The 10,654-nt window shown below is 41.8% G+C and overlaps 1 protein-coding gene across 1 annotated transcript in view; it reads left to right on the top strand.

The window, feature by feature from the left end:
- Positions 1–10,654, top strand: part of LOC311241382 (voltage-dependent calcium channel subunit alpha-2/delta-1-like) — a 334,844-nt gene that overhangs the window by 28,309 nt on the left and 295,881 nt on the right. Inside the window, 1 exon segment of the mRNA XM_084330186.1 lies at positions 10,501–10,573. Coding sequence (XP_084186312.1) covers positions 10,501–10,573 — 73 coding nt within the window.

Raw genomic sequence — 10,654 nt, 5'->3', positions numbered from 1 at the left:
GACCAGTGGTGCCCAACCAGTCGGCCGTGGTCGACCAGTAGATCAATGACATGCAGTATAATTGCCACGAGCGATGGGATAATGTTAGCTGCTGAACAGGCTAAGCTAACTAGCATTAGCCGTTAGCTTAGCGTTTGCCACAATGCTATACTATTATACTGGCATATTCCATTCACGTTAGCATGTAAGCTAACAAAATCAGCGCCTATGAGACTAAACTCCGCTTTTGGTGTTCAATTGTGTTGATGTTAGTTTTGTTTCATCAACAAATGAGAGGCAGAACACACAGTGAATGTATCCGTTTTGTTTATTGCACGTTCTTTGCTGAAAAATAAGTGCTACAGTGGCTATACTAGACTAGTACTAGGCTAAGCTAACTAGCGTTAGCTCTGGGAAGCCCTGGGAAACGCTCAAAAGCTAACTCTACAACACCATCCATTCGTGAGAAAAGGGGGTGGGTTATATTGACAAGGCTTGACAACAGAGGTTCAAATATAACTTCATATTTATTGGTTATTTGTTTTATTTTATATCAGCATCCAGTCTCCACCGTGTCTTCCTGTTTACATTTTCGAGCGGGACATCATCGCCTACGGCAAGCTTACAGGCTCAAAACGCAAACCGTAAACAAAACCCAGAGCGCACCAAGACTGAGTGTGTACACAAACTAGAGGGGGGAGAGGGGGGGGGGGGGGGAGGAGTTTGCATCAGATCTCGGAACGGACTAGAAAGGAATGGAACGGAACCGAATGGGTGAGTGAGAAAGGCCACTCAGTCTGCTGTGGATGATATTAACAGTGTCTCAGTCTGCTGTGGATGATATTAACACGGTGTCACAGTCTGCTGTGGATGATATTAACACGGTGTCTCAGTCTGCTGTGGATGATATTAACCCTTTCACTGTGACAATACACATAAGGTTAACCCTTTCACTGCTACACAACAGCAGGTTAATTCTTTCACTGCCACACTACAGAAGGTTAACCCTTTACTATCACACTACCGACGGTCCAGCAGGATGCTAAATGACAATAACACTATGTGACAACCATCAAATACACTCACAGCACACACATCCACACGCACACACTCACTTTAAACAAACAACTCACTGCAGCAGCACCCACTTTACCCACTTTAGACACTTTAACACTTTATTGGTAAAGAATTTGCACTACAACTCATACCTCATTACACCTTACTGTAAATTGTACCTAAATTGTACCTCATCCCATTTCTGCATTGTACTGTATACACTTGTGTCTACGTACTTGACTTCTATTTTATACTTATTATACTTATTTTATACAATTTTTATCTAGCACAATCTCTGGAGCAAAACAGAATGAAACATTTTATATAAAAGTATTCTGTACTTTTGTATGACAACTAATAAAGAAACTTGAAACTTGGTAACCGTCGGTAGTGTGATAGTAAAGGGTTAACCTTCTGTAGTGTGGCAGTGAAAGGGTTAACCTTCTGTAGTGTGATAGTAAAGGGTTAACCTTCTGTAGTGTGGCAGTGAAAGGGTTAAAGACCCAGCAGTGAGACAGAGAGGCTGCAGGTTCTCACACTTGGCTGAGTTTCACATGGTTCCACTCATTTCCAGCCCTGCGGTGGGCAACTGCTACAGCCTGCTCTGCTCACCAGCCATGTTGGGGCTTCAACTCTTCCACTGAGCCCCCCCCTCCAGTTTCCCCAAGCAGAGAGAGAGAGAGAGAGAGAGAGAGAGAGAGAGAGAGAGAGAGAGAGAGAGAGAGAGAGAGAGAGAGAGAGAGAGAGAGAGAGAGAGAGGGTGAGAGAAAGGAGAGAGAGAGAGAGAGAAGGAGAGAGAGAGAGAAGGAGAGAGAGAGGGAGAGGGAGAGAGAGAGAGAAGGAGAGAGTAGGAGGGGGAGGGGATAACGCTGCTAATCAAATTTTTCCATGCCCCGCTCCAAGTTTCCATCCCTTCACCAGAGTTTTTTTTTGTCATGGATTCTCCTTGTTGAAACTCCCCCTTTTTCAACCCATTCTTCACTCTGCCTCTATTCTTATACAAACACGCTGTCTCTCGTCACTCAAGAATGGTCACGGTAGCCGCCGCCCACCCCTGTGTCATGCAGGAAGCCCCGCCCACCCCTGTGTCATGCAGGAAGCCCCACCCACCCCTGTGTCATGCAGGGGTTGTGTATTCTTTTTCCCTGATGCAAAGAAAGTTGTTTGTGGAAGCAGCTAATCTGAGCTTTTCTTGGCCTTCTTTTCTGTGTTTACACAAAGGGCCTTTTTTCCAGGCTGGGTCACTGAGGTTTCCCTCCACTGTGTTCTGTTTGTTAGTCTGGAGTGAAACCTTGGTAATGAGTTTCATATCAGGACCACGTCTTGACAAACGGACCCCTCCAGGCCGCCGGAGGCTGAGGGAGGAAACGAGTTATCTTTACCCACAAGTCGGGGCCTCTCCCGGGGTCAGGTTTTTACACTCACTGCCTGCCTCACCATGACTCAGAGTAAAGAACTGCTCACATCCACTACTGCAAAACACACCTCTATAGACATGCAGTGCAGTCTTCTCTCTTTCCTGGAGCACATACTGGACATATTGGTAATGGCTAACTCTAATGCAGTTCATCCAGCAGGCCAGTAGGGGGAGGACGTTTGTCAACTAATTGCCACAAGGAATACAACTAAATGAGAAATCAATATTGTTGCAATGATTAATATAATTAATTCATAGAACAGTATGCAATGAACACACACACACACACACCATTTCCCCCATACAACACTTGTTCTGCCCTCTTGATTACGGCTAATGGGGCTCATTCTAATGTGGCACATGAATAAGGAACATAATTCACAAAAAGCTGGAGTAAGCCTCACAGTGTCGTGGCATTTAGCTGCAGCCATACTAGCTACCAGCCTGGGACCGACCAGCCTGGGACCGACCAGCCTGGGACCGACCAGCCTGGGACCGACCAGCCTGGGACCGACCAGCCTGGGACCGACCAGCCTGGGACCGACCAGCCTGGGACCGACCAGCCTGGGACCGAGGCACAGTGAAGCATGCCACGGCTTGATCACTTTGTACGTGTCCGCGTGTGTCTGTGATAGAGGGTAGAAAAAAAGAAATGCGCTGACATATCCTGCCCCAGGCAGCTGTCTTTCAGAAGGCTAAATATATAGCGGCCGCTATGCCGTTGCATTTCTACAGCGTGAGCTGAGCCTGCTCGCATTACACTGTGTTTTTAAATAAGACAACAGAGCGGCTGCATCGTGTCAGAGGGGGTCAGCCTGGAGGTGAGGGGGTCAGTTTGCCCCCGGGAGGAACAGGGTCATCTTCCTTATGGAACCTCTCATGTATTTTTGATTGACTGCCTGGAAGTGTGTGTGTGTGTGTGTGTGTGTGTGTGTGTGTGTGTGTGTGTGTGTGTGTGTGTGTGTGTGTGTGTGTGTGTGTGTGTGTGTGTGTGTGTGTGTGTGTGTGTGTGTGTGTGTGTGTGTGTGTGTGTGTGTGTGTGTGTGTGTGTGTGTGTGTGTGTGTGTGTGTGTGTGTGTGTGTGTGTGTGTGTGTGTGTGTGTGTGTGTGTGTGGCGCGCGTGTGCGTGTGCATGTGTGTGTGTGTGTGCGTGTGTGTGTGTGTGTATATGACTTATAGGTGTACCCTATATACTGAGATAAGACACCACATGGTAGTACACTGTATGTAACATGTGTCATGTCTCACTTGTTGAGTAATGAGATTCATCTGTGTTTTGACGCTGTCACACACACACGCACGCACACACACACAGACACACACACACACACACACACACACACACCACACACACACACACACACACACACACACACACACACACACACACACACACACACACACACACACACACACACACATGCACCTACAATGTTGCCACTGGGTCTGTGTCCTTAAAGTGCCTCATTTCCATGGTAACTACCATTTGAATATGAATTGGCTGAAATGAGGCAAATTATAAAATGTACATTATTGTTACCACATTGAAGCAGGCCACAACATTTTTTATAATTAACAAGTTCATTGTGTGTCATATTTGCTATTATGGGTAGTACCAATTGCATAGAGGAACATGCCTCTCTACTAAACAGTTAGGCATAACAAAAAATATTGTTTGTTTCCTGTTGGTTGTCAGTTAAGGCCATGGGTAGGTAGGGAATTTATTTTATTTAATTTTTTATTTTATTCTTTCCCACGGCGACTATGGATAGGAATTTCTTTATTTAATTAAAATGTTCACAACATGGATGCATGTACTCTGCCAGCATGTTTAATATCCATAATACTAAAGGTTTGACTAAGATTTATATGAAACTTTATTCTAAAAAAAAAAAAAAAAAAAAAATTAAACTCATAAAATATATTGGGTCGCACCTAAATCGGCAGGGTCGGTCGGCAACCGGAAACAAACCATTATTTTTTTTAGGCCTTAGCAAGGTTAGCAGCTAACTACTGCCCCACTCATTGTGAGAGGATAACTCCCCACCGTATGTATATATTTTCAGTCTCCTCCCCATCATATACTCTGTCAGGATCTATGGGTAACAGTACTGTATATTTGCATATCGTATATGTCACAAATGTAACAGTACTATATACCTGTATGTCATGTATGTCCCTATGTCATAAATATCATGATGTCATGTATGTTGTGTATGCCATAAATGTCACTGAATTGAAAATGGGGGACCCAGATGTAAACAAGACAAACGTCTTTCTCTGGTCTGCATCCCCTTAACAATTGTGTGTATTGAGCCGTACTGTATGTTACCGATTCTGCAATCTGTTATATAAAGTTTTCATTCATTCATTCATTCATAAGATAAGATAATCCTTTATTGATCCCCTTGGGGAAATTCGGGTGTCAAAGCAGCATGGGGGGGGGGGGGGGGGTACAGGGTGGGGGATGCATAGCTTCACAGTACAAATACAATATAGTCATATAAAAGTACAAACACAAGATAGTCCAGTGGTGAGAGTCCAGTGATATGAGTCTCTAGGATAACATTTCACGAGTAGGCTACTTTACTAATAATAATAATAATAATTCATTTATTTATATAGCGCTTCTCAATGACCCGAAGTCGCTGACAAACTAATACTCTCCTCTCTCTCTCTCTCTCTCTCTCTCTCTCTCTCTCTCTCTCTCTCTCTCTCTCTCTCTCTCTCTCTCTCTCTCTCTCTCTCTCTCTCTCTCTCTCCTTACCCACTGCATACATTAACTAGTATCTAAAGCCTCACCAGTGACTACAATGCTGACAGGCATGAATAATGTGTGATCTAATGCATGTGGAATTGAACAGTATATTCACTGGGTCACACATTATTATTATTATTTCATGTTCCTCCTGAATGTATACTGTATTTTTTATTTTTAGCATATTGTGATAGTAAGCATCCATCTAAACTCGTCTTCTTGCTGTATAATGAGATGTGGTGTGTACACATGTTACCGTCTTTCAGTAGGAACAGTAACAAATAATTACATGTAAAAACAGGAAGAATTACATTTACAGTAGCTTACAGTGCAAGTCATGCATGATAAGCTCAGGTTTAAATGCCGAATAAGTGTAGTGGGTAGTATTGGGCATAAAACACACATATTGACACATATTATATCTCCTATAAATATGAAATATATTAAATAAAAAGAAAAGTGGTCATGTAAAAGGGCCACTTTCAAGTGTGCCTCTCCACACTTTGTTGAGTCCAAAGCGACGTGAAACAGCCTCAGAGTAAAGCATGGCTCCTGTCTGGTCCTCAGAGTAAAGCACATGGCTCCTGTAGGTCTGGTCCAGCAGTTAGAGGGGCCTCGCTCAAGGATCTCATTTTTGTTGTTGTTGTTTATACACCCGTACAATACAGTGGTCTACAGTTCCAAAACACATCTGTTAGTGTAGAAAGATGAATAGTGCCTTCTTCCGCCATAGGGAGGTGTAGTGGTTACGTCATTGTTGTTTCCCGCGCGGTCCACCCCACTTGAAATTGCAATGTATTCTCAATGGACACAAATCTAAAATCTTTAAAACAAACAAGTATAGTTTTGGTGATTTCTAGTAATTCCAGAGAAAGACGCGATAATAGCCCTTTAGTGGAATACACAAAACACGTTGTAATTTTTCTGCTGATTTATGAATAGTTTTCAAATAAATGCTAGATTATCGATAGTATATGTGTCCTCATGCACGATACAGAAGCGGGCTGAAAAATCGATTATCCGTGCATTGGTCTGCGCCAACGGCACGCACACACACACACACACAGACACACACACACAGACACACACACACAGACACAGACACGTTGTGATCGCTGTGAAAGAAACATCTGATTAACCCAAGATTGGTAACATAGAGTCCTTACCTCACATCTGATGTCCTGCAAAAAGATTAAACCAATTTCTGATCGCCATGCCAAATATTGATTGCGTTTATTGATCCAACGTTATATATCCAAAACACATAATCCATAAAACCGGACACATAAAACCGGACTTTTCTTTTTGATGCACAGTCCCAGCCAATCCAATCCAATGATGTGCAATACCATCCGGGAGACGATAGGCGGCGGTATTTGCCCTTTGCGAGCTCAGACCCATTCCCAACGATAACATCAGGTTGGATGGATGAAAATGAATGGATATCGCTAATAAAAGAAATAACGATTAAAACCCGACTATACACGTGATTGGCGGTCAAGCGTCTGCAAGTTAACCCGACTATACTCGTGACTGGCATCCAATGAGTTAATCGTAAAAGTAGCAAAATAACAATGTTTATGTTTTCGTTTACTGAGGAACTATAGGAAACTAAAATGACATCAGACTACACCTCCCTATAGGAAACTAAAGTGACGTCAGACTACACCTCCCTATAGGAAACTAAAGTGACGTCAGACTACACCTCCCTATAGGAAACTAAAGTGACGTCAGACTACACCTCCCTATAGGAAACTAAAGTGACATCAGACTACACCTCCCTATAGGAAACTAAAGTAACGTCAGACTACACCTCCCTATAGGAAACTAAAGTGACGTCAGACTACACCTCCCTATAGGAAACTAAAGTGACGTCAGACTACACCTCCCTATAGGAAACTAAAGTGATGTCAGACTACACCTCCCTATAGGAAACTAAAGTGACGTCAGACTACACCTCCCTATAGGAAACTAAAGTGACGTCACGGTCAGACTACACCTCCCTATAGGAAACTAAAGTGACAGGACAGTAAACAGCTGTCCTGTGGTTATTAGCATAATGTCTAGCTGGTTAAGGACTGGGGGGATTTCTGTCCTTGGAGTATTTGCAATTGAAAAGGCCCTACAGCAGTAACATCAACATGTGCGTTTTAATTTGGAGATTACTGTACTTGCATATGTCTATTTAGGGCCAATACAGCCTGTTATTTCAACACATCTCAATTGATGGTCACTGCTATTATAATTTGATTGATTGATTGAAAAGTTTATTAACAGATTGCAGAATGGGTACAGTAGAGTACAGCTCAATACATACAATTGTTAAGGGGATGCAGACCAGAGAAAGACTTTCATCTTGTTTACATCAGGGTCCCCCATTTTCAATTCATCATAACATATATGACATACATGACATACAGATAGACAGTACTGCTACATCTATACATTTATGACATATCAGATTTGCAAATACAGTACTGTTTGTGATACAAAAAGTGTCCAGAAAAAGAGTGTATATACATTTGACATAGAAACTGTACATTGGAGGAGGTTGGGTGGGTGGGGTGGGGTTGGGTGGGTGGGTGGGGGCTGTACATTGGAGGTGGGGGGGGGGGGGGGTTGGGTAGGGGGGGGGGACACTGTACACTGTACATTGGAATACTGACAAAGCCATACTTGGTCATTTACTGTACGACTGGGTTAGGACATTTGTAGGGGCCAGTTTCGAATAGCAGTCTCCCGTAGGTGTTCTTTGAGTGTTTTTGAAAGTGGGTAGTGATTCACATTCCTTTACAGCTTTGGGTAGGGCGTTCCACATTGATGTGGCATAATTGCGAAACGTGTTTAGTCCCTTGTTTGAGCCGAATCTGGGTTTAACATGATTTGTGGAGCTCCCTCTGGTGTTGTGATCGTGGTATTCACTGACCTTTGGGAAGTATTTTGACATGTACATGGGTACCTTGGTCGCGTAGTGTATCTTGTAGACCAGGCCCATTGCAAGTTGCTGTACTCTGTCGTCTACTCTAAGCCATCCTAGGTTGTCAAAGTGGGCAGGGGTGAGGTGGGTTCTAGGAGTAAGGTCAAGCAGTAGTCTGACCAGTTTGTTTTGAGATGTTTGTAATTTAGTTTTTAGTGCCTTTGAGGTGCTTTGGTACCATGAGGTGCACGCATAGTCGTAGTACCCTTGAATGAGTGCTCCTGCCAGAATCTTCAGGGTATTCTTGTATACCAGAGAGGAGATCCGGTACAAGAATCGAGTTCGTTGGTTGACTTTTTTTTTTATTACATTGGATGCCATTTTGTCACAGGAAAGATTAGCCCCTAGGATGGAACCCAGGTAGGTAATTTCATATTTCCTTGTGACAATATTGTCACCCACTGTAACCGAGAAGACGTCGGTCTTGCTGAGTTTGTTATTTGAACCGAAGAGAATGGACTCTGTTTTGCCCATGTGTAATGATAGTTTGTTGTCGGCGAGCCATATGCAGATTTTGCCTAGTTCTGAGCTGAGGGCTTTTTCAACCTGTAACTTGTTCTTGTCAGAGACCAGCAGGGCTGAGTCGTCCGCAAACAGGAACAAGTTGCAGTCACAAGCTGACGACATGTCATTTGCATAAATTAGGAATAGTAGCGGTCCTAGTATGCTTCCTTGTGGAACACCACAGTTCACTGTGAGGGGGGGGGGGTAGGGTACCGTTTACCTCCACCATCTGTTCTCTCCCCTCCAGGTAGGATTGTATCCAGCTCACTGATAGACTATCAAAACCAATTGCTTTTAGCTTGTCAATCAGAATGGTGTGATTGACAGTGTCGAAGGCCTTTTGTAGGTCCAGCATGACCATGCCGCAGTATTTGCCCGCGTCCACCTCTTGTTTGATGTGGTCGTTCAAATAGAGAAGGCATGTGTGGAGTGGGATGTTCTGAAGCCAGATTGGAATTCGTAGATTCGATTTTTTTCCGCGAGGTACTTTTCGATCTGATCATATACTATTTTTTCCATGACTTTCGAGATGGATGTAAGAATAGAAACAGGGCGGTAGTTGCCTGGGTCTAATTTGCTGCCTCATGTTTTTATTGTGTGCTATTAAATATTTAATTAACTCTTTTTTATTGGCTATATGAATTAGTATAATTCAACTGGATGACATTTCAGTGAACAAATAGTAGTTGGTTGAATAGTTGGTTGAATTGGCAAAGGTAAAGATTTCTATCAGCAAAGGTAAATATTACTATCAGCAAAGGTAAAGATTTCTATCAGCAAAGGTAAATATTTATATTAGCAAAGGTAAATATTTATATCAGTAACAGGGAGATTTCTATTTCCTTGCACTTTATTGATGTTTTTATGTGAAGCACTTTTGTGACTCTGGTCTGTGAAAGGTGCTATAACCTTACTTACTTACTTACTTACTTACTTACTTACTTACTTACTTACTTACTTACTTACTTACTTACTTACTTACTTACTTACTTACTTACTTACTTACTTACTTATTTACTTACTTACTTACTACTTACTACTTACTACTTACTTACTTACTTACTTACTTACTTACTACTTACTTACTTACTTACTTACTTACTTACTTACTTACTTACTTACTTACTTACTTACTTACTTACTTACTTACTTACTTACTTACTTACTTACTTACTTACTTACTTATTTACTTACTTAGTTACTTAGTTACTTACTTACTTACTTACTTACTTACTTACTTACTACTTACTTACTTACTTACTTACTTACTTACTTACTTACGTATTTACTTACTTACTTACTTACTTACTTACTTACTTACTTACTTACTTACTTACTTACTTACTTACTTACTTACTTACTTACTTACTTACTTACTTACTTACTTACTTAGTTAGTTAGTTAGTTAGTTAGTTACTTACTTACTTACTTACTTACTTACTTACTTACTTACTTACTTACTTACTTACTTACTTACTTACTTACTTACTTACTTACTTACTTACTTACTTACTTACTTACTTACTTACTCACTCACTTACTTACTTACTTACTTACTTACTTACTTACTTACTTACTTACTTACTTACTTACTTACGTATTTACTTACTTACTTACTTACTTACTTACTTACTTACTTACTTACTTACTTACTTACTTACTTACTTACTTACTTACTTACTTACTTACTTACTTACTTACTTACTTACTTACTTACTTACTTACATATTTCTATCAGCAAAGGGAACGATTTATTTTGCAGGATTAGGATTGAAGTGGTTGTGATTGGCTGTCTGCTTGTGTTTTCAGAGTAAAGGAGTGGGTGGACCAGATGCAGCAGGAGTTGACTTCACTGATGGACTCAGAGGAGAGCCTAGTGCAGGTAACACACACACACACACACACACACACACACACACACACACACACACACACACACACACACACACACACACACACACAC

The sequence above is a fragment of the Notolepis coatsorum genome (assembly GCF_963971535.1).
Source record: "Notolepis coatsorum genome assembly, chromosome: 15".
NCBI lineage: Eukaryota > Metazoa > Chordata > Actinopteri > Aulopiformes > Paralepididae > Notolepis > Notolepis coatsorum.
The sequence above is the reverse complement of the archived record's forward strand: the minus strand, read 5'-3'. Positions and strand labels throughout refer to the sequence as shown.